This window comes from Carya illinoinensis, chromosome 2, assembly GCF_018687715.1.
Source record: "Carya illinoinensis cultivar Pawnee chromosome 2, C.illinoinensisPawnee_v1, whole genome shotgun sequence".
In the NCBI taxonomy this organism is placed as follows: domain Eukaryota; kingdom Viridiplantae; phylum Streptophyta; class Magnoliopsida; order Fagales; family Juglandaceae; genus Carya; species Carya illinoinensis.
The window spans coordinates 32,943,856-32,968,837 of NC_056753.1; the positions used below are offsets into that span (position 1 = coordinate 32,943,856).

Consider the following 24,982-nt stretch of genomic DNA (forward strand, 5'->3'; position numbering starts at 1 on the left):
ATCTTTTTAGTTATATCTTTGTATAAATAAAATATGATCTAATGATTAATGTGTGGTGTAAAGAATGATAAGCGGAATATTTTTCCATATATACTGCGTTGCTGTGGGCTGTGGCAAATTAAGGAATGGCTGAGATTAATTTGGCCGCCAATTATAAAGATGTTGGATTGATCGGAGTCGGGAAACTAAGCTAGTGCTACATGCGTGTAATTAGCTATATAGATTATCTTTGCAACGCATATAAGGGTTGATATATATATATCTTTTATATATAAAAAGTGTGTATGAAACGGAAAATCTTGTTTTAACGGTTTTTCTTGTTTTTCCGTTAAATTTAACACAATTTGTTTTAACGGTTTGTCACATAAAATGAAGACATAAATGTTGAGAGAGATAGCATTCAATGTTGTTATATGATTTATTAATCTCATTAATAATTATAATACTTAATAGTTTATATAATAATAAGTAATTAAAGATTAGTTATTATATTTTTCTCTTTCTCCTTAACATATACACGTGTATTAGGTGCATAAGACGTGAATTTCTAAGTATAATATACATATATTATACGTTTCATTAACTCAGATTATTGAGTATTCCAAATTTAAAAATCTCATATAATATATAATACAAGTGTGTTTAATCAAGTGTTTTTTTTTCCCATGGTAGTAGGACGTAGCTTCCGCTAAGTCATATTCCATACATAGGCTTGCTATGATAGGCACGTGACAAAGACCGTGATTCTTGAGCTAATCAAGAAAGAGTAAATTCGGCCAACAATTTCAAAATATATTTTATGATTTATATATATGCTATATATAGAAAATATTATACCACAAATTTTATAAAAAGATTATGTTTTAACTTTGTGTTGTCCCTGATCAACTCAACCAACAGCAAAATAAGAATTTCAATGTTGTCTCTATTGATTGTCTACAGGATGACATAAATTGATGAATTATAATATAAACATCAAACGACACATATTTTGAACTACCGTTTATGTTAGACTTTTATTAAATTTTTCACATACATCTTTGCTAAAATTATAGATGTTATAAACATGTATTGGATTATATGATATTTTGAACTAATTTTTTTATTTTCTCCAATATGCCTTAAATTATTAAGTAACATCAATAATTTTTATAAAATATATATTATTTTTTATAAATAATCATTTCATAAAATTAGACAAACGTGCTTTGCACGTTACTCCCACCTAGTATTATAATAAGTGGCTATCTAATTGTGAATAATAATTTTTGTTATTTTTTCGTTAAATTTTTTTATTTTTCCGTTAATTAAATTATTAAGTCCTATTTTATCAAAAGACCCTTAGGGCCCTTGACTATTTGACATATAGCTCTCTTGTAAAATTTAATAAATGATTCTGTTTTACCAAAAGATCTTTAAGACCTTTGACTATTTAACATGTAACTCACTTGTAAAATTTAATGAAGGATCATGTTTTACCAAAAGGCCTTAATAGCCTCATGGCGCACAAGAATTGACATCTATTTTTCATGTCTTTTTTATTTTGACAGTGTACTTATTTTCCTTTCTTTTTGTTTTAATTTTTTTAAATAAAAAAAATTAAAATGACTTTACTCTTAGAACAGAAAAACTTTAGAGCATTCTCATTATAAAATTCAACTTTAAGTAAATTTAACTAATAAAATACTTAAAACACTCAATATATAAGATTAATTATTAATTTAATTAGAATACAATTAATATTAATATTTAATATTATTAATCTGATTAGAATATTATTATTATTATTAATATTTTAATTAGTAGAACTATAAAATGTGATAAAATTAAAAATTAAAAAATTATTAATATTTTATTATTATATAGAGAGTAAATAGATAATCCAATATGGATGCAAACCAATGCTCATACTTTGTTGAAGTTTATATTTTTTTTTTAATCTTAATTTTTTGCCTTTCGTTAATCTTGTATTTTCTTTTTCCAAACAAATAAGTTACTGATTTTTTCACCATTTTTTTAATATTTAAATCATTATGTCAAGTGCATTCTAAAGCCAACGCACTCGGGGTGGTTCCCTAGTGTGTGTATATATATTAGAGTACAAGATAAATATTTGAAGGGGATGCAAGTGCACATGACAGTATATATGTTAGGAACTGGATATGATCCACTAACGAATTAATCATAAAAACAAATGATATTTGCAGTAGTAGAGTGTGCAACGCCGCAAACGCTATGTAATCTCTTTGAAAAAAATGAGTAAATACGAGTATTATATGAAAAAAAATAATTTTTTAATAATAGACTCTACTATTTTTAAAATAATTACGCGATACTTGTACACTCAATGACTGTTTATAGTATTATTTATATACAGGACTCGGCCATGCACGTGTACAGATCAGACAACTTGGTGAAAAATTGTAATCTGAACATTTATATTTCTATATAAACCCTGACAATTTATAGTTTAATCTCTAATGATATTGATACACAGTTTTATGATCGATTCCTTTTATTAGAATGTGGCTAACTAATTGTATATACAGAACATTTGATCAGTGATCAGTTGGATGCTCTGGCTATTAAGATATATTAAGGCCGTACGTATGTCTAACCCAGTGCATTATTTACTTTAAGTTTAAAGTGGATATTCATACAATTTTCTGACTAAAATACTTTTTACGGTTTGGAGAGAAATAGAAGAACACAATTTGAGGATTCCACATAATTAAATGCTGCCGGTGGATAATGTGAATCCCAACATTAAATACAGCAAGACCCACATGATGATGTCACGCCTTATATGTTATATCTATGAATTATATATAGAAAGTGCTTGGGTCGACAAAAAATTATCGGGAATCATCATATATAATCCATATTATACACTATATATACTAGCAATTGATTATCCTATAATGGTTTTTTCACATATGAGTTCCATTTGCGCTTATATTATTGCTACTTGCTTATTGCATTACATACGAATTTTGACATGAGATTTATAGTATTATACTGCTATTCATAACTATACAATACAAACCATACCAAGGATTAATGACTTACACATCAACAAAAATTAACTAAAAGTAGAATTTATAGTGGCCCCCTTGTCTAATCCAACCTCGATCGTTTAGATATGAATCTTATAAAAGTAAATTTATAAATTGATATATATTGATATGATATGTCTAATTTATTTTATATATAGTAGAGATTTAAAGAATTTTATAATCTAACATGTCATATAAAAGTTATGCATGCTAGTTTATAACTTTAATTTTATAAAATCTTTTATTGGATAAATCATTTTCCACACACACACATATATAATATATGTATGTATGTATAATAATGACATGCATGGATGACTGCTACACTGCAAAACAATATTGTCATCAACCACATATTAATAGCAAAGGCTCATTTGGTTGTTAGCTCAATTGAGTCTAATTTTAAATCGAGTCTAATATTTAAATATCAAATTTTCAAATTATGTAATTTATCTCAACTCAAAATACTTTTACACGTGAAATTTGCAATCTTTTTCAACCTCGTTATACGTAAAACTCATAATCTTTTTTAACTTTCCATAAATAGTATACTAAACTCATATTAATATTTAAACTTATTTTAGATAGATTTTATATAACTTACTCTACTAACTCAACTCACTATTATTCATAAAAATTTAACTCAACTTAACATTTAAATACAATCTTAATTGCCACGTAAAATAAAGAGCCGTATTAGTACTGTCATAATGTCATTCACGTAAAATAAAGAGTCGTAGTGATACTGTCTAGTAAATAATGTCAAGGGCAAAGAGAATAACTTCGACTTCAGTTGAATTTATAATTAAGCTTGCTTCGTTAGATTCCACCTTTTTGTCCCCCCACCCCAAAAAAAAAATAATGTGAGAGGATCAAGATGATCACGTTCTCCTATGTATATACATATATACGCGGCGAGTGGTAGAAGCTAGCATGCAACAAATTTATAATGTTTTGAGTACGTACGTAGCTTCTTCTTTTTTTTAGTACGTACCCACGATTGATGGACCTGGTTCAATTGTCTGCATAGATTCTGATCTCTTAGACCAGTCTCTCCCTCTCCCGATCGAATCGATTGATGATCTGATAAAACAAGGAAAAAGGAAAATATTCTTGCGTTCTGTTGATGTTGAAAAGAGTTGTTGATATATACGCAACTTACGTACATGCTGCAGGACTGCATAATGGTGCACTGGGAATTTTAACTCCTGTAGTCAACTTCTGCGGTCCTGATTTGAACAAACGCAACATATATATATATATATATATATATATACGTATCAGTTGATGGGATCGAGTCGATGTGTTGTTCAAATTAATCAGAACCCCAAAAAGGATATTTTTGAAGGAATTAATCCTGTTACCGACATATTTGGCTCAGGTATTGATCAGGAATCTGTTCTCCTGCAAGATGATGATATGGTTTCCGGAAATGGACGTCTCAATTTATTTGTTCAGATACTTCATGAAGTAGTGCGTTGAAAGATGGCTTTACAGGGAAGAACCTAGCTAGCTAGCTAGTGTTGTTTGAACAGTTAAATTACTGACAGAAAAATTTAAAAGTCACAAAACCTCATGTTGGCCATTGGCTATTTCTTTGGGTCATGAGCCTTCATACAACTATACAATGAGGATGATAATTAGCAGCAAAAGACTCACTAAGATGATCAATAGGACACCTGATTAAATAAATTATATATGGGAAATATTTTCTTGGCTCTATCTCATGTTATTAATAATTAATATTTATATAAATAATTTTAATAATATGATATTTTGTAGTAGAATGAAATAAATTTCACATCATTCATCGTCCAAGAGAGATTATATTAAAATCATATACTCTTTCAATATGGATTTAATTTTAACGTGTCATGCAACTTTTCAAGAGATCTAATATTGAAATTGTTAATATAAATATAAATGATTAAATCTGTTTCCTCTTATCAACTTAAATTTTTATAACAAATACTAATTTTATAAGATATTAGAGTAGAGATCATCAGTCTGACCCACACATATTCTATATATTGAGACGTTCATTTATTAAAAGATAGTTTGAAAGCCACACATATAAATGATTAAATGTGATGCCTTGTTTATGGCTTCCGCAAAATGACCTTCAAGGCCGTACGTACGCTGTAGCTGGGAAAAAACAAAATCTAATAATACAGCTATATGTAGCCTTTATTAATTCGTGGCTATTTCAAAGTTAAAGGAGAGACAGAGGCAAGTGAGGGTTCCTTGTGACTATATATGCTCCAAACATATATAAACTGGGGATGACTTCATATCTAAAGAAAATCACATGCCAAACGAATGGAAAGACCCCAGTACCCCACCCCCACCGAGCTATCCAGCAATATTAATGAACAAATTAGTCGGGAGACAAGATGAGTCTTCCTAAGTTGATATGTATTTTAGTGCATGACTGATGATGATGAATTGATGATCACTAGGGTCTAACCCCTACCCATATGGATGACCACTGCATATATAATAGAGGTGGACGCTCAGTAGTGGACCAAGTTTATTCTGGGCATATACCATTTTAATCAGATTTTACAACATTTGTTTCCTGTGGTTTTCTGCTTTCTTTTATTTATTTTTATTTCTTCTTTTCTTCTTTTTTTTTGTGTATGGGTTCTTAGTTCTGAACTTCTAATCATTCTTGAATGGACTTTTGCTTTTCTTGGGGACGTACTTTGTGCTCCATCCACTGATCAGGTCAACTTTGGGGGATCTTCATATATGTACCACAAAACAAATCATAGTGGCCGCGGCACTCAAACCCCTAAAAAGACTTGATTCAAGCCTATAATATTTGATACGTTTTACGCTGAAAATCTTTTATTTATTGAGTACCTAATATTGTTAGGCGCACAATTTTTTTATAATTTTTAAGGATATTTATGAAATATTATTTTTATAAGAATTTCATTTATTTAAAATAAAATTGTATAAATTATTATAAAGGTAGTTGTGCGTATATTATATATTTTCCTTATTTATTCTCAACTAGTAATTAAAATGGCCATGTTCATAAAGTATATAAGATATCTACTAATAGTAAAGTTGCGCCATGCATGCATATTATATAGAAATAAGTTAATAACTCAATTTATTTAATAAAAATATCCATTAATGGTAAATACTAATAGTATTATAAATATATATAAAAATATATCTATAGAAAGTGAACCATTGCTTTCATTCACTTATCGCAGTCCAATGTAAGTGTATTTTCAAAATTTGAAAGAATATAGATAAAATGAGCTACATTGGAGAAGTTGAATGGTGGAAACTTCAAATATGAGCTACAATATTTTCAAGACTTTCTTCATATTTGGAGATGCACTGTTCATCTTCAAAAGTAATATTTTATTCCAAAATATTATACCCACGTTTCTCATAATAATTTAAGTAAAAAATTATAGTATTAATTAACATATGGTTACTATAGTTGCAAAATATGAAAAAATATATATATTATTAAAAAAAATATTTATTATATTATTATTTTTTTATAATCTAATGTAAAGTTATGGCTTGAATGATTTTGAATTTATGAAAAGTATATATTTTTAGTTAAAATTTTAAAGATAACTTTAATGAAACCAATGTCAATGCTCCCGATTGTACTACTTGAACTTTTTTTTTTGGAAACTCTACTTTTTCCTTTTCTTCCCTTTTAAAGAATATACAACAAATAATTCATTGTTTAAATTTTATAATGTTTGAACATAATGATCACTTATTGCTCACGATGATAATTTTACGGATACATATCATGCTTCCGTCGGTCCATAATCCAATGTCCACTCGTTAGAAATTGGTGGTAATAAAAAAATAATAACATAAAGAACAAATTATAAAGTTTTTATGTGGGAAGGGAAGCACGTGCCCTCTCATTAATATTATAAGAGTCAAAAACCATACGCCCAATCGTCAATGGATCCATGATTTACAAGCTTTATTAATTTCGCGTTATCATCAAACGGGTCCTGAGTATTATGAAATAAATAAATAAAATAATTATCAAAAGCATGCGGTCTCATTGGCATAATCTTCAGTCTCTAAAATAGAGGTTTGGAAACCTCTCTCCTTGAATGTATCAAAACAAATATATAAAATAATTAAACTTACGGAGAAATAAATACATAAAATAGATCTTGCAATATTTTTAATTAATATTTAATTTTATTTAAAAACTATATATAAATAACAGTAAATGTTGTAGGGTCATTCACCTAATTTTTTCTTACTTGATCAGCCAAAAAAAGAATAAAAAACTTTAAGTATAATCATTTTTGCACACTCCTTATACAAAAAAATGTCATATTCCTTACGCACTTCAATAATATGAATGATAGAATATTTTTTAATATAAAATAACAGATTTAATTAATTATATAAATAAAATATATAAAAAATATAAAAACGTGATAATATATAGCAAAACTCAATTAGGCTAACTGCTAACCCAATGCTATAAAATAAGATTAAAAAAGAAAAAGAAAGGTAAGAGTCTTGGCCCAGTCCGTCTCGGTGGGAGACATTTCTCATTTCATCCTTTTTGAATTGGAGCAGGCCTACTCTAATTTCAGAGGGCTTCGCCTGTAATGGCCTTATGGCCCCATTCCTGCCAACAAGTAGATTATAAGGTAGTAGGGTTATTGGGATAAATTTTTTTAAAACTTTAATTGGAGAAAATTTCTTTCAATTAATCTATAAAAATGATATATGCCCTTCAAGTATGTGGTAAAATTGCACATACTTATGATTATATGCTCAAGGGACACAATCACATATAGTTTTATTTTTTAAAGAATAATGTACTAATGTTAGATACAGTTGTATAAGTACCGTGCATTCTTTTTAAAAAAGAGTGAGATCTATTATTAATTTTTTCTTTTCATATAAATTTCATTTATTTATTTTTTTTAAAAGCAGTATACGGTACTAATGCATTTTGTGATTACAAATATAATTTCTATTAGGTTAGAATTATGCACTTGATACTTAGCTCAAAATACATAAAATCCCAAATAATAGTTAAAAAATATTAGATATTAATTTATTGACCCTAGCATCGGTTTCACAGGGCCTATAGAAATCGGAATCATACATTAATAGAGTCAAGAATATTACGTAACACCCGGATAACACCTGCTGTATAATTTCTAATGCAAGTACCACCTTTTGCAATATAGAAAGAATGATTTAACAGATTCCACCTAATGAAACGTGGTCAAAGCACGTGCGCTGCTAAAGGCGGATGTTTCCACGACCGTCTCGCAATCCCATCTCCCAAGACCCTTAATTTGCCTGCGACCACACACTGACACCGTCTAGGCGCAAGCTGTATCGAAGCCAATCTTGACTGTCCAACGGAAATGGATGCATTGGATGACAACGCAAGGAAGATTTTTACGAAGCTCAACTCTGACCCTCCATTCTTACACGTAGGAAAAATCAACGGATTGGAGCACAGGGATGACGGTATACATTCAAAGGAAATCGTGGAAGTTTGGTAAACCGAGACGTTGAACCAAGCATGAACATTCCTTAACTGGCAAGCAACCCGGCCCTAACGTGCATATATATGCACATATATTCTGCAGAAATATTTATCAATCAAACTCGATCCAGTTAACGAGCATTGTTTCTTTTTTCCAACCACGTAGAGGCTTAATCAAGTACTTCCAAGATATCAACTGCGAAAATGGTGAGTTGCATGTATATTAGTTCTCTCTGTAAAGCCGCAATATTCGGTCACGGATTAACAGATAGAGCTAATTTTGAGTTTATTTGAAACTTGAATTTTGAATTATACGATTTGAGTTTTTTTTTTTTTTTTTTGGACTAATAATTTTTGTACTTTTGGCCGATATGCCTTTGCAGCCTCTTTCACTCAAGATTGAGGTATTGTTTTGATTTGCTTTTTCTTATTTATTTATACATACATAAATGGACAGTACTCTCTGTTAAATGAATTAATTTCAAGCTGCTTAACTCACCTGCTTGCTGTTTTCTGCAACAGAAAGAATATGTTCAAAGCTCAGAAAGAGTAAAATCTGTGGATTTTCATCCAACCGAGCCATGGTAATTTACATATCTCTTTTAATTTTCCCACACATGAAAAAAGGGGAAAACCATCTATATATCAAAGTATCAAACAAAATGAATTTTTCTACAGCTGCTGATCATTATCTAAAGTATGCTGCACAATGCTTTCTGTTGCAGGATTCTTGCAAGTTTGTATTCAGGCACCCTTTGTATCTGGAACTACCAGTCACAGGTAAGCTGGCAATATTATATATGTTAGGCGTACCTTTGACTGATCTTTGAGTGCTGTTGTGCTTCAAACACCTTTGACTTGTATTTATTATTTCTCTCTCTCTCTAAGCATTTGGTGCTAACGTCCTTTTTTATCCAATTCCAGACACTGGAGAAGTCTTTCAAGGTCACTGAGTCATCCCCAGGTAAATGACACGCATAAATTCAACACAAACTGTAGTTTTTTTTTTACATTCCAGTACTTTTCCATAGAAGTTGTGCGTGTATTCTTGGCATGTTTTAGATCGACATTCTTTTTTATATATGTGATTGCAGTCAGGTCAGCAAAGTTCATTGCACGCGAACACTGGGTGGTTGCTGGAGCAGATGACAAGTTTATTCGGGTATACAATTCCAACACACTGGATAAGACCAAAGAATTTGAGGCACACGAAGATTTCATCAGATCTGTGGCCGTCCATCCTACCCTTCCCTATGTGCTGTCAGCGTCAGATGACAAAGTTATAAAGCTTTGGGACTGGGAGAAGGGTTGGGTCTGTACCCAAACTTTCGAGGGGCATTCGCACTATGTAATGCAAGTTGCATTCAACCCAAAAGACACCTTTACTTTTTCAAGTGCATCCCTTGATGGAACCATAAAGGTATTATAGGCCTTATCTTTTCACTTCTGGCCTAATTGTAAACTTCTTTTTTCATTTTAAGTATGTTAATGGCTCCTGATCTTCTAGGTATGGAATCTGAGCTCTCCTGCTCCAATCTTTACGTTGGATGGCCATTCGAAGGGTGTTAACTGCGTTGATTACTTCACTGGCAACGATGAAACAAAGCTTTTAACTGGTTCTGATGATTTTACTGCTAAGGTTTGCGCGCAACCTTATCTTCTTCTTCTTCTTCTTCTTCTTCGGCTATGTAGAGATTTTTCATATGCACTTGTGGGTATCATTAATTTGAATCTACTCATTGAGACTAGCTATAATTTTATGAGAACAGGTGTGGGATTATCAAAGCAAAAGTTGCCTGCAAACCCTAGAAGGCCACGAGCACAATGTTACATTGATATGTGCTCATCCAGAGCTTCCCATAATTATTACTGGTTCAGAGGACGGAACTATTCGCATATGGGATGCCACCTCCTATAGGTAACTCTTCATGATTCAAATTTTCCATATTCTGATACCATGCAGGAGACCAATTGAAATACATGCATGCATTAGAACTACTGTCGTCAGACTTTAATTGGTTCTGCTATATTTTTTGGTTTTCGAAGTTTTAAAGTGATTCTCAATAATTTACAGGCTCGAGAACACATTGAACTATGATCTCGGAAGAGTTTGGGTAGTTGGATACAAAAAAGGATCAGACCGGTAAGATTGTATTCTTCTAGCTTTTTGTGTGAGCTTGCTGTAGCTTCTAAGTTGTAGGAAGAGGTACTTTAAGCGACTGTTACATCCAAACATATGAAACTCTCTGTTCTTTTGTGAGAGAATATATGAATAATCTTAGTACCATTATCAGTTTGCTGCCCTGAGCATGATAAAATTTGCCTTTTTCTCACCCACAAAACATGAGGAGAAAATCATTAATTCCATCTCAGCTCATGTGTACTTTACTTATACTAGCCAGTTCCTTTTACTTCCTTGCTAATATCATGATCCCTACTCCATTCAGGGTTGTATTTGGTTGTGACAACGGAACAATTATGGTCAGTCTGAAGAGTACTTAGAAGTTGAGATTTGTCCATCTTCTTTAAGAGCAAGACTAGATCAATGTATGAAGCGTTTGATCACCTGCTGCTGCTGCTGATGTTTTGATTGTGTAATATGAAATAACTGCCACGATTAAGGAATTACTTCTTGTCGTGTCCATAGATATTATTTTGTATGTTATAGCTAGCTACCTCCAAGGATGTTGTACTGTTTCTCCTGTCTATATATGCATGTGGTGTATTTCGAATATTTCCAATGGCTTTTGATGATCTCTATGTCCTAGCAGTGGATCGGAATGTAGTAGTACCTATGTTTAAATTAATAAATTCAGTCTGACATATTGCAATACACTGTTCTGAACACCATTTGGACTACCGCAATTTTGAAATGACCTATGGAGTAATTAAGAAGAGAAAATACTTTTAACTATAAAAAAATTTCACAAAAGTGAATACACAAACTAATGTAACTTGATATATTAAATTATAAAATTATTTTATTATTAAGAAAATTTAACATATCATATAAAATAATATTAATTTTTAAATTTATTTTTATATAATCATTTTATAATTGTAGTATTTTTCTATCTGGCCTATATACGAATACAAAACCAATTATCTGATCCAATCAACCGCGTAAGCCGTAGAGCACGTAGTACTCTTCCTCTATCTATGAGTGAGACTGGAAAAAAAATGGTTGTAAATTGTAATCTTGAATAATAATTTTCCCATTTGCAGTTCTTTACAGGGGATTGAATTAAACATAATTTCAAAAGAGAAATATTTTGGGACTCGAATTTGTATCCAGGATTTTTTTTTTTTAAACGTAGTGATTAAAGAAATATTTTTTAATGATATTGTAAATATTTTTTATTTTTTTAAAAAATATTTAAGAATATAAAAAAATAAATAAAAAACATAGTATATATATATTTTACCTTATTGATGGGTTCTCGGGCAGCCGGGCTACATCAGATGTAGCACTGCTCATTTAAAAAAGAAATGCCAGTTTCCTTTCTCTGCTCGCCAACGACGTTTCCAAAATCACTCAAAGCCCACTTAGCTTGAAAGGATCTCCGTGGTGGTATGATTCGGATGAGTCCTTTTACCTTAAGATTGGGAGCTAGAGTCTATACGCTGAGATTTTAGGTGTTATTTTGATTAATTACTCATAAATATTTGACAAAATCTACGTTTGAAAAACAGAAGAATTTACATTTTTTTAACTTATTCAGAATTTGATTTTTGATTTTTTTTAATAACGCTTTATACAGTTTTACCGTATAAGATTTAAGATAATAAGTAAAATTTATTATATATTTTAAGACTATAAATATAAATTCCCTTAAAAAATTGATATTATTACAATTTTCAATAATTTAAAACTGATTAAATTATTTAAAAATACATAATTATGAAAATGTTTTGACTAATTAAATCCCCATCGGATCATAATATCAGATTGATATTACGGATTACCATTGCCAGATCCAACAGACAGTGTCTTCCTTTATCCTACGCCGTTTCGCACCTGGATACCCCTTCAGTGGCATTTTTAGTAAATATTTATATCGTGACTACAAAGCAAAATATTTTCAGAGCTCTCTCCAATTCAACACCAAACCCCTGCTCCTACCTCTCCCTCTCCGATCTATTGGGCTCGGGGATTTCGATCTTCGATTTCGTGGTTCCGATCAAAGCTATTATATTATCTAGTCTGCAAGAATGGTAAGCATTCCTATTCCATTGCATTTCTCAAACGTTTTCGCATTTTGTTACAGCTTAGATCTGGCACAAACTCGCTTCGATTTGATCGTAATTTCTGATCAAGTAGTCTATTAGATAGAGCTGAAGTGGTTTTTTTACTAATTAATTCGAATGTGAGACTTAGAATTATATACGCTATTTCGTTTTCTACGACATCTGGTGTCTGGATGACAACTGACTCGTTTTTTTTTTTTTTGGTTTTATTATTCGCGCCTGCGCAGCCTCTCAGACTGGAAATTAAGGTACCTTAAAATTAGATCCCAAGTCCCCTTTGTTTGCTGTAGTTCTTCCTACCTGAATTTTGGCATTCTCTACTTGGTTGCCGATAAATCGTCATTTTAATGTTTTAAAGATTTCGTAGAAACTCGGCTGGCTGTGGATTTGAAAATTTTAAATTGCCTGAGTAACGGTCACTTCTTGTTAAACTTTGTATCAGAGAAAGCTTGCTCAAAGATCAGAGAGAGTAAAGTCTGTGGATCTGCATCCTACCGAACCATGGTAAGTTACAATTTTCTAATTTATAATATCATAATTCAAATTTTATTTTTCGATTTTTTATTTTAATTTTTATGTAATATAGCTACTGGTAGAGCAACTATATGCAAGTGCCTGAATTATGTGGTAAAATTTAAGTACGAAGAATGCATTTTCTATGCTAACTCATGACTTTAGTGACTATGTGATTTAAGATTTTAATGTTTATTATAGAAATTAAAAGGCAATGTCCTGAAATCTGATGCCTGTAATTCTTGTTGCAGGATTCTTGCTAGTTTGTATTCAGGAACCGTGTGTATCTGGAACTACCAATCACAGGTGTGGTAGTGTATGACACACAATAATGAAATGTGAAATAAGAATTACTACTTCCGTTTTTGGGCATTTTTGTTGTCAATTGTAACAACGTGTGATCTGTAAAAAAGCTATTAACAAGTTCTACTGAATTTATTTGTATTTTCAGAGATCTTTAGATGGATCTCCTTTAACTCAAACAGATGGACACACAGAGACGCAGAGTCTTCCCTGAGGAGTGTGCACCACATGTAATCTGTCAGGGCACACTCTACTAAACAGTTTCCAAATAAATGGTTGTCATCACATGTATAGAAATCATGTGGAAAAGAATCTCGTAGTGTGTGATGACTTGTGGAAAGTGCTTGTCACATCTGTGCAATTACTCCAAAAAGACTAGTCAATTTGAAACTTACCTAGAATCACGTAGAAAACCTAGTTTCACCTAGTAAGTAGCTAATGTAGAACTTAGCACCCATGGCTACCCTTATAAACTAGTCACCCTATGTGGGTTATCCGTATTCCCAATGTGGGACTGGGGTGTTACACAGTGACAACAACTTTTTCACTTGATGCTGATGAAAGCCCCCATGCTTGTGGAAAATGGTGCCATTTAGTTTTATAGTTCAGCTGTGGTCCTCTTCATGATCTGTGTCAAATAGTGTCACGTGTAACTGAAGTAACAAGAACTCTATTGTCTGTTCATTCCGTGTTTTGTGCCCAGCACTTATGAAGACAGCATGTGCGCCTGCCTATATTTTAACCAACATGGATGTATTGAAGTACCTTATGTTTTATTTGGTATTTCATGACTTATACTGGTGTTGTTTGCTAATAAAAAGATATCTGTATATTATTGAAACGTAGAACAAAGTATTTGCATTTGCTTTCTTTCTCATGGAGACTCTTTAGCCTGACTTAGGAGTTTTAGATTATTATTGCTAACTAATTTTTCCAGAGTCCTTTGGAGAAGTTATCTCTAACTTTAATATCCTTTTCACCATACCAGACCACAGCGAAGTCTTTTGAGGTTACAGAATTACCAGGTACCTAATGCACAATGTTACTTTGCTTGCTTATCCACTGCCTGATGAGGTTGCTGAAACATCTTTTGTCATATTCATTGATGCTGGTTTAGTTAGGTTGCTAAAGCTATGTCTCTATTTGCAGTTAGGTCTGCCAAGTTTATAGCACGCAAGCAATGGGTTGTTGCTGGAGCTGATGACATGTTTATTCGTGTATACAATTACAACACAATGGATAAGATAAAAGTATTTGAGGCACACACCGACTACATTAGATGTGTAGCTGTCCATCCTACCCTTCCGTATGTGCTGTCATCATCTGATGATATGCTTATAAAGCTTTGGGATTGGGAGAAAGGTTGGATGTGTACTCAGATTTTTGAGGGGCATTCCCATTATGTTATGCAAGTGACATTTAATCCAAAAGACACCAACACATTTGCCAGTGCATCTCTTGATCGCACCATAAAGGTATGATGAGATTTGTTGATGATTAATTTTTTCTTGAAACTTACCCCATCTGGTATAATTATGCTGATAATGCTCTAGTTTTATGTTCTTTCTAGATTTGGAATCTTGGCTCCCCCGACCCAAATTTTACATTGGATGCCCATCAAAAAGGTGTCAATTGTGTTGACTACTTTACGGGTGGTGATAAACCTTATCTGATTACTGGTTCTGATGATCACACTGCCAAGGTCTGTGGCCTGTTCCTTTTTTTTCCAAGAGTCTTTTCTTTAAATTTATGTACAATGATCTGGAACATTTATGGATAGAACAAATCCTATGAAAGCAGGTGTGGGATTATCAGACCAAAAGCTGTGTCCAGACATTAGAAGGCCACACGCACAATGTCTCTGCAGTTTGTTTTCATCCAGAACTTCCTATAATAATAACTGGTTCTGAAGATGGGACAGTTCGCATATGGCATTCTACCACGTATAGGTAATTTGTTTTGTACTCAACTTTCTGAGTTTTGTCTGTAAAATTGCCTTGGCCCTTGACCTTTTTTTGTGCCTTATGTTCTCCTTTAAACTTTTTCTTGGGTGTGAATATTTATTTTTTTCCCTACACAACAGTTCCCTTCAATAATGATGAATGATTTTGAATTGAAACCGGTGTTCATAAATGACTTTTTATATGATGTATTGGAAACAGCTGCTATCATCGTATTTTTTTCAGATGTTTGCCTTCCTCCCTTCTCTTATACCTTGCATGTTCCTACTTCCTAGATAACCTTATCAAACAATATTCTATTAGCAGAAGCTCTAGGGAATTGTGAATGGTTTAGGGAGATGAATAATACATCTTCTGCACAATTTTCTTTTTAACTCATGGAAAATAAGAGCCGATCATTGGTCACCCTCTATTTTTTTTTTTTTTTTTTTTGTGTGCTAAATGGTGAATTGGGTTGGAGTTCCAAATTTAAATCATCCTTAGGTGGACACTGTTTTTTATCATTAAATAAGAATTTAATTAAAATAGGCAAATCCAAGTTGACACTGTTGAAACATATGTATATCCTTTTTTGTCTCGGTCTCTCATTTCTTCTCTTTTTATCTATGAAATTTGTTGCATAATTTAGTGTATCCTTCTTCTCTAGAAAATCCTAGTAATACATAGTTGAGTTTTTTCTTTCACCTAACCCTCAACTTCCAGACATATAAACAATTCATTTACTTGCAGGCTTGAGAACACATTGAATTATGGTCTTGAAAGAGTTTGGGCTATTGGATATATGAAAGGTTCACGTCGGTAAGTTTCTCGATTCGGTTTCTTTTAATTAAATATCATGATTGTTTCTCCTATAAGTTTTAAATACTTTTTGGCCTATTTACGTGGATCAATAAAATTTATGTACCTATCAAAAAAAAAAGTTTTGAATACTTTTTGAATGCATTTTTACTTTTGGATATTAGAAATATTTTGAGTTGGTCCAGGCCATCCAATGGGGAATTTTAATTTGTGAAGTTTGGATATTTGAGTTAGTTTTGTTTCTTGATACTTCTCTTCTTGAGTTGTTTGCTTCCATGAATAAAAAAATCTTTGTATAAGGTCAGTTTTGTGGGGAATTTGGTCCATTTATTTCTTTGATGAGGTTGTTTAACTATTCAAAATTATTTTTTCTGTCCAGGGTTGTGATTGGTTATGATGAAGGATCTATTATGGTGAAGCTTGGTCGAGAAGAACCTGTTGCTAGCATGGACAACAGTGGAAAGATCATATGGGCGAAGCATAATGAAATTCAAACTGTGAACATTAAGAGTGTGGGAGCAGATTTGGAGGTTTGAACTCAATTATTCAGACCCTAAGTTTGCTGAATGACACGATATTCCGAAATAAATGTTAGTTTCTGTGACTTTAAGTTCTGTTTGCTTTACATATTAGGTTGCTGATGGAGAAAGACTGCCTTTGGCCGTTAAGGAGTTGGGAACCTGTGATCTTTACCCACAGGTGATATGGCATCCTTTTGGTCTCATTTGAGTTCCATTTAATTATGTTTGTGTTGTCATTACTTCTAGTTCTACCATGTTATCCTCATGATGTGATGATGATGATAACCTATTAAAAAAAGTAGTCCTCATGATAATAAAGATATATATTTTTGTTTCATTGACATGTACATTATCTTTCCGATATCCTATCTGATTGAGTTACCTCTTTTGTAAAGAGCTTACTCAGTGTGAGCTATTCCATGCTTGTGCATTAGTGGTTCCTGTTTAGCGTTTGTTTGGCTTAACAGGATTTTTTAGATTTTTCCAAAACTTCTTAGATTTAAACTTCTTAGATTTCTCACATCTTCATTACCAAGTATACAAAACACAGAAATGTATCACTCAAAAAAATTTCCACTTCTCATTTCAACATATTTCACTTATTCAATTAAAATATTATCAATTTTTTTATAAATTATATATTAAAATAATATCAAAAATAAAAAATATTACATAACTTTTTTAAAAAATTTAACCAGGCTGGCCACCATGGTGGCTTGCCCTGCCCACCGGTGGCCACCCCTTGGGCAACTCAATCTGGGGTACCGATAGATTGTCTTTTTTTTTTTTTAATAATAATAATAAGATTATTCTAACAAATATTTCTCAAAAACTTACATTATCCAAACGTATCTTGATTGGGACCCAGAACTTTCACAAAAATCCATAAAACTTTATCTTCCAAAAGTTCTTAAACTCTTTCTCACTGCTCAACATCCACTTAATCATTTGGGTCAAATGTATGGATATAAAGTACTATCAAGAATTCTGTGAGAATAGAAGAGTATGTGAAATTCACAAAACTTGCAAAACTGATCTCTTATTCCTTGTGTTATTTCCCAGGTTTTAGTTTCTTTCTGTAGTCTATAGGTTTTGATTTCCCGTATCCCATTTTATTTGCTTCTATGCATATAAGAACAGTGTTCTGCTATGCAGTTTTCCATGGAATTATCATCTAAAGTCATTTATACATAGAACTGAGTTGTGATTAGTATCATGAAAGCTTTCTGTGTAAGTTGATTTTTAGCTGTGAAGTGTGAAGTGTACGTGGGCTACACGTATTTCATCAATAAAAGTATCTATGACTTATATAAAAAAAAGGCTGTTACGTTTCTGTGATAGAAAAAAAGTGCTTCTTGTTCCAAGATAATGATTCTTGCTTGTTTCAGGAGAGCAGAAAATTTGTTTTCTTCATACCGAAATGCATTATGATTAACTTGATATGGAATGAAAACTGTTATCTAACGTGTGTGGAGTATTAAAATACGATTTGAAAATTTGTTTCTATATGACCTCATGGGCAGTTTCCATTTGCAAGTGGAAATCTGAGAAAATGATTTTTTTTTTTAGGTAGTATGAAGAAAAGATTTTTCCAACAATGTCTTGACAAATTTCTTATAAATTGTTTTTCTCTATCTGCATTTATTATTGAGTTTATTGTTGACTATCTTTTATCTCAGAGCTTGAAGCACAACCCTAATGGGAGGTTTGTTGTTGTCTGTGGAGATGGTGAGTACATTATCTATACAGCTTTGGCGTGGAGAAACAGATCATTTGGTTCGGCTTTGGAAATTGTTTGGTCTTCAGATGGAGAATATGCTGTTAGAGAGAACACATCAAAGATTAAGATTTTCAGCAAAAATTTCCAGGTTTCTCTTTTTTAATTTAAAAACACATTATCCAATATACCTACTTATCTTCAGTCTCTTCCCTCTCCTTCTTGGTGTAGTCAGCTGTTTAGAGCAGTTATGGAGACTTTCTGTGGGGTGGTTTGGGTGACGAAATTAAGTTCCATTTGGTAACTTGGTCGAAGGTGTGCTTTCCAATTCTTGAGGGAGTTTTGTGGGTTCAAAATTTAATTCATTTAATGATCTTTGCTGGAAAAGTGGTTTTGACGCTATACTCATGAGAGATAGATCCTTAGGAGGCAAATACAATGGTTCCCGGGAGTTTGGTATCAAATCAGGTCAATGGGTTCTATGGGGTTGGTTTTCTGAAAGGGTATTAGGAGGGACGGGAATTTGTGAACTCGTTTTGTGGTGGTGAGTCAATAAAATTTTGGCATGATGTGTGATGAAGGAAGATCTCTCGAAGATATAATTCATAGCATGTGCTTTGAGTACGTGGAGCTCTTTGGTTCTTTCTTTAATCAAGTAGTCTCTACCAGTTTGAGGGAAGGGGAGCTAAATGTGTTGGGTACCTTTCAGTCTGAAGTTAAGTCCTACAGGGGAGTTAGGTATACAAAAAAAAAAAAAAAAAAAAAAAAAAAAAAAAAAAAATCCTACAAGGTCTTATTTCCCCCTTATGGTATTCCCTTTCCTTGGGGGAACATATGTTGTTGTAAGGCTCCCTTGAGAGGGGTTTTTCTCCTGGACTGCAGCACTAGGAAAGATCCTCACCATGGACAACTTATGCAGATTACATTTTATTGTAGTCAATGGGTCCATCAGACTGTAGTGCATTTGTTACTTCACAGTGAGATAGCCGGTTCTCTATGGATGTCAATCCTTGATTTTTGTTTTTGTTTTATGCTTCTAGAATGTAATTAGGTGTTTCTTTTGTATGCTTTCTGTGTACATGGGCTTTGCCTATTTCATTCGATGAATAAAAATGTCTTTATTACTTATCCCAAAAAAAAAAAAAATCAATCCTTGGCCGCTTCGGGCTAGTTTGGGTTATACCTCACCAGATAGCCATCTGCATCCTAGTTTTTGTTTTCAGGAGTTTAGCATCTTTTTGCTTTTTCTGTTTTAAGCGTTTTTTTTCTTGGCTAACAACCTTTTAGCTTATTAATAAAAGTTTCTTAAAAAGGATTATTTTTTGTCAATTATGTTGGAAGCTGATTTTCAGTGTCATTTCCTTTAAAACAAATATGACGCTTGGACATTTGGATGGGCAGTTGTAAAATATGTTTCCAACTCTGGTGCCTTGCTTTTGAAATTGTCTCAATTATCAGTATCATGTACTAATTCTTAGATTTTATGTATTAATTCCAGTTCAGTTTTGTTTTGTTGAACTTTTGTCGACTTTAATGGAGATTTGATATATCAGGAAAAGAGGAGTGTGCGACCAACATTCTCAGCTGAGCATATTTATGGAGGAGCTTTATTGGCAATGTGCTCAAATGATTTTATTTGTTTCTATGATTGGGCTGAATGCAGGTTGATTCGACGGATTGATGTTAATGTGAAAGTAAGCAATTGCATATTACTGTATTCCTTTCAGTTGCCCATTATTTTCATCTATTCTGCTTCCTATGTTTCACTCGTTTATTTTGACATGTCAGAACCTCTATTGGGCCGATAGTGGAGATTTGGTGGCCATTGCCAGTGATACATCATTCTACATCCTGAAATACAGTGTAAGGATCTTTTCAATTGTGGTGTACCACGTAAAAATTTCTTTGCCGGAGACTAGATTTTTGTTCCATTTCATGTCCCACATATGTTGCTTGTGTGGTTTAGTGAATTTTATTGTAAACTTGATTTGATGTTAATGTCTCAGCGAGATGTAGTTTCTTCTTATTTCGATAGTGGAAGACCTGTTGATGAACAAGGTGTTGAGGATGCCTTTGAACTTCTTCATGAAGTGAATGAACGCGTCAGGACTGGTATATGGGTTGGGGATTGTTTCATTTATAACAACTCCTCCTGGAGGCTTAATTACTGTGTTGGTGGTGAGGTATTGTATAGTCCATATTTGGTTCAAAGTTGTCTTAACATATCCAGATATTATCCATCCATGGATTTGGCAGGGCCATCTTAATATGTACGCTATTTATTTAGGTAACCACAATGTTTCATTTGGACCGGCCTATGTATTTGTTGGGTTATCTTGCTGGTCAAAGTCGGGTGTATCTAATTGACAAAGAGTTCAAGTAAGTAGGGTTTTGGTGGCTGTCCTTGGAAGTCGAATTGGCAGTTGACTTCATCGTTAACCTTTTGTGTTTATTCCATTTGGTCATGCAGTGTTATAGGATACACATTACTTGTTAGCTTGATCGAGTATAAGACACTTGTAATGCGTGGAGACCTGGAAAGGGCGAATGAAGTTTTACCATCAATTCCTAAAGAGCATCATAATAGGTGTGTATCACGTTTGGATTGGCAAAATGGTGGAATATGTCAAATTTGATGGATGAAAATGTTTCTTAGATCCTAATTATTAGTTGTCTCTTATTGATAGTGTGGCTCGTTTCTTGGAATCACGTGGAATGATCGAGGATGCTCTTGAAGTAGCTACGGACCCTGATTATAGATTTGAGCTAGCTATACAGCTTGGAAGATTAGAGGCTGCAAAGGTATATCTATTTCCTTTGTTCCTAAGAGGATATGAGTAGCCTTGAGAGCTATTATCTACTCAGGCATTCAAACGTTAATCTCCTTTTGAAGAATGACATGTCAATTTACCAATTTTTTCTTGATTAATATGCCTTTTTTTTTGTGTGCAGAGCATTGCCTCGGAAGTGCAGAGTGAGTCTAAATGGAAGCAGTTGGGAGAATTAGCAATGTCCACTGGAAAGGTGTTGAATTATATTACAATAATTATTTCAGTCTGATTAGCGCATCCCCACATTAGACTGATCAAAACATCCCTGCGTTAGAACGACAGGATATTGTATTGATAAATTTTAAACTCGTTTGATTTTCTTAAGTGAACTGTAACTTATGTTGGGTTTATGTAGAACTTTTTTTCTGACTTGGAACCGTATCTCATTTAACACATTTATCTAGGGTTAAAAGAATGATTCTAATGTAGACCTGATACATTTATAATCAATTTTTCATTTTCTATTAGCAGTCTCCTATTAGATGCTGCAGCTTGATTTTCTGTGGTGGATTCTTACTTCCTTCACTGTTGCACAGATTGCTCTATGAGCCACACTTCTGAACCTATCCTATCAAATGTTTGTTTTGTTTAGATTTTCTCACTTAATTGGCATTCCTCTCTTGTTGGAGTGTTGCAGTTAGAAATGGCTGAGGAATGTTTAAAGCGTGCAATGGATTTGAGTGGTTTATTGCTGCTCTATTCTTCATTAGGCAACGCTGAGGGGATATCAGAACTTGCATCCCTTGCTAAAGAGCAGGGGAAGAACAATGTTGCATTTCTTTGCTTATTCATGTTGGGTAAATTGGAAGAGTGCCTCCAGCTGTTGTTGGAAAGGTATATTAGTTGTAATTGTATATTCTTTTTATTTTGAACTTGAAATGGGAGACCACAATTCATGAAATTATATTCAGCAGCAATCGGATACCTGAGGCTGCCTTGATGGCACGATCTTATCTTCCAAGCAAGGTCTCAGAGATTGTCGCAATTTGGAGAAAGGACCTCAATAAGGTAACTATTTTTTGCCTGTTGTCCTGGTTTAGATTTTGTAAAAAAACAGGCTCGGGTAATCCAATATCAATTATATATTTGTGATAACAAATAAACAGTATGTTGTAATGATAAAAGCTGTGCATAATTATGCACATATACCTTCATGTATGTATCAATTCTTGTTTGATTGTGTAGATTATTTAACTTAAAAATTGATTTTGTAGGTCAATCCTAAAGCTGCTGAATCTTTAGCTGATCCTGAGGAGTATCCTAATTTGTTTGAGGATTGGCAAGTTGCTCTCTCTGTGGAATCCAGAGTTGCAGAGACTAGGTATCAAAGCATTCATACATTTATCAGCTTTTTGCTGGATAATTTCTCCTTGAGATTCTTATCAAGCCTTTCTCATCTGTGCTATTTGAATTGGCAGTATTTATTTATTTTGGATAAGGAATACGCCGTATTTATTAACAGCAGTCTTTTAATATCTTTCTAGAGGCGTTTATCCTCCTGCACACGAATATGTCAATCATGCTGATAGATCACACCACACACTTGTGGAGGCTTTCAGAAACATGCAAGTGGATGATGAGGAACCCCTTGAAAATGGAGACACAAATCATGAGGTATATACTCTACCTATAGACTTTAAAATATGGGCAACATTTTAAACTTGGGCTACTGCAAGTGAGATGTCTGATGTATAGAATGGTACAACCTTTGCGGTTTCAATTTGTTGATGTAGTTGTATTGATTTGATTTCTGGTTTTTTCTTGATCAAGTGAACTTCTGTTGTAACTATCTTTTGGCTAGTTCTTCAAATTTTTTTTTTTTTTGGAATTTGGTTTAGGATGCTAATTTTTTTTTGTATGGGTTATAGAGTGGAGAGGAACAGAATGTAGAGGAACACAATGGAGAAGAAGAAAGCCAAGAGGAGGCTGTCGTAGTGGATGCTGATTCAACAGATGGTGCAGTACTCGTTAACGGTAACGAGGCTGAAGAAGAGTGGGGTACGAATAATGAAGGAACCCCGTCCGCATAAAAGCAATTGGTTGGGCCAGTGTGAAAATCCAAATTTTGTATCTGGTGATTAATTGATTCTAAAGTGCCACTCCTAACTCCCATTCTCGCAACTTGCTTCCCCCCCCCCCCCCCCCCCCTCTCTTTTTCCCCTCCTACTATATCTTATAGAACTAACCCTACAACTACTATTAGTTGCAATCATCCATTATTTTCCTTTTTATTGCTATTATATCCTTGCTATTGTTGTTTTATTACCAGTATGTATTGTCTATAGGTACCACCCTACCCATCTAAAAAAGAAAATCTATAGGTGCCGTATCTGGCATTAGTGCATACTACCGTACAACAAATGACCAAGTCTTGTCTCTGCTGGTTGCAATCAGAACATGTGATTTCTGTGATATCATCATGGTGAGATGAGATTGGCATCTCAATCACCATAATGTGATATCAGTGAGTTGGTGCTGTATTCATGGATAAATTGCCAGTTTGTATGTGTATATGTACATAGATATATTTTCTACTCTTGATTTGTTGTATGTGCTAGGAACTTGACTTACATGGCATCTTTTTTGTCTTTGCATCTTCAGTATTGGTTTACTTTTTATGTGTTTATGTTTTATGAATCGATATACACATCTTGACTTGGCTCTTGTTCCTTCTTTCTGTTGGCAGTACTTACGTCACACCAGTAGGTTCCAGCTGTATGGATCTCTTACATGAGGTGAGAAGAGATGAGACAAAATAAAATAAAAGGGGAGATCAGATGTAATGAATAGTTTCGATCGGCCCCATTTTATTTCAAAAGGTGGTTCCTCTTTTAATCTTCTTTTTCTCATTTTTTTCAATACCAGGTTTCATGGATGACGCTATCTATAAGTGATTTAGGGACTGGCTGTTTCTCTTACTCGATGGTGTGGCTTCGTAGGGCGTTGAATTGTCACTGGACAAATAGTATAAAAAGGAAGCTTCTTATCTTCAGTTAATTTTCTTTCTTTTTGGCATATCCTGAGGTGTTATCTCTATTTTTTTTTTTTATTCCGCCATTGTGAATGTAGAAAAATGGAATTAATGATGATCATGCAGATCATATATTTTACCGTTTACATTGTTCAGCCACTAAATATTTTTCTGATTCCCATGTTTGTTGAGGGAAATCTCTTACATTTTTGTCTTGGATTGTAAACATGCCTTATAATTAATCATTTCCTATTCGTTAGCTTTTATCAAAGTGATGGATGGATGGATGGATGTTCCAATGACCTTTACGTTTTCTCATCTTCTTACTATTTGGGGAAAGATTGTATGTTTGGGTTATTCGTACGATGATTGCCTTCGTTTCAACAATAGCGAGAGGATGCAACAAACAAGAAATGGCTACAAATAATTCCACAAATAAGTTAATATAAAGCGAAAATTGAAAACCAACAAACAAGAAATGGCTACAATAAAACCGGACGGGGAAGTCAATACTCAAGGATATATCAATTCTTTTTGATCTG

At 33.1% G+C, this 24,982-nt stretch overlaps 2 protein-coding genes across 7 annotated transcripts; both read left to right on the forward strand.

The window, feature by feature from the left end:
• The first annotated feature begins 8,641 nt into the window (after positions 1-8,641).
• Positions 8,642-11,410, forward strand: LOC122301068 (coatomer subunit beta'-2-like). 3 transcript variants are annotated; one of them, XM_043112145.1, is made up of 10 exons: positions 8,642-8,784; positions 8,961-8,981; positions 9,100-9,161; positions 9,303-9,357; positions 9,502-9,541; positions 9,672-9,997; positions 10,085-10,216; positions 10,347-10,495; positions 10,652-10,720; positions 11,025-11,410. In XM_043112145.1, exons 1-10 carry the CDS (start codon positions 8,782-8,784, stop codon positions 11,077-11,079), a joined length of 912 nt encoding a protein of 303 aa, XP_042968079.1. In that variant the 5' UTR covers positions 8,642-8,781; the 3' UTR covers positions 11,080-11,410. The 3 variants fall into 3 exon arrangements, with proteins under 3 accessions (XP_042968079.1, XP_042968081.1, XP_042968080.1); XM_043112147.1 differs by lacking the exon at positions 10,652-10,720 and having other exon boundaries at positions 8,645-8,784; XM_043112146.1 differs by lacking the exon at positions 8,642-8,784 and having other exon boundaries at positions 8,966-8,981; positions 9,256-9,357.
• A 1,221-nt stretch (positions 11,411-12,631) lies between these two features.
• On the forward strand, positions 12,632-24,711 carry LOC122301066 (coatomer subunit beta'-1). 4 transcript variants are annotated; one of them, XR_006240128.1, is made up of 26 exons: positions 12,632-12,792; positions 13,053-13,073; positions 13,268-13,329; positions 13,590-13,644; positions 14,630-14,666; positions 14,791-15,116; positions 15,212-15,343; positions 15,442-15,590; positions 16,332-16,400; positions 16,780-16,930; positions 17,034-17,099; positions 18,601-18,789; positions 20,192-20,332; positions 20,427-20,501; positions 20,645-20,821; positions 20,926-21,017; positions 21,109-21,225; positions 21,326-21,440; positions 21,591-21,662; positions 22,107-22,303; positions 22,381-22,477; positions 22,684-22,790; positions 22,954-23,083; positions 23,338-23,543; positions 24,156-24,204; positions 24,335-24,711. XR_006240128.1 is itself a non-coding variant. In XM_043112143.1 (26 exons), exons 1-25 carry the CDS (start codon positions 12,790-12,792, stop codon positions 24,173-24,175), a joined length of 2,730 nt encoding a protein of 909 aa, XP_042968077.1. In that variant the 5' UTR covers positions 12,632-12,789; the 3' UTR covers positions 24,176-24,204; positions 24,335-24,711. The 4 variants fall into 4 exon arrangements, 1 of the variants encoding a protein (XP_042968077.1); XR_006240129.1 differs by having other exon boundaries at positions 23,338-23,508; XM_043112143.1 differs by having other exon boundaries at positions 23,338-23,467.
• The last annotated feature ends 271 nt before the right edge of the window (positions 24,712-24,982 follow it).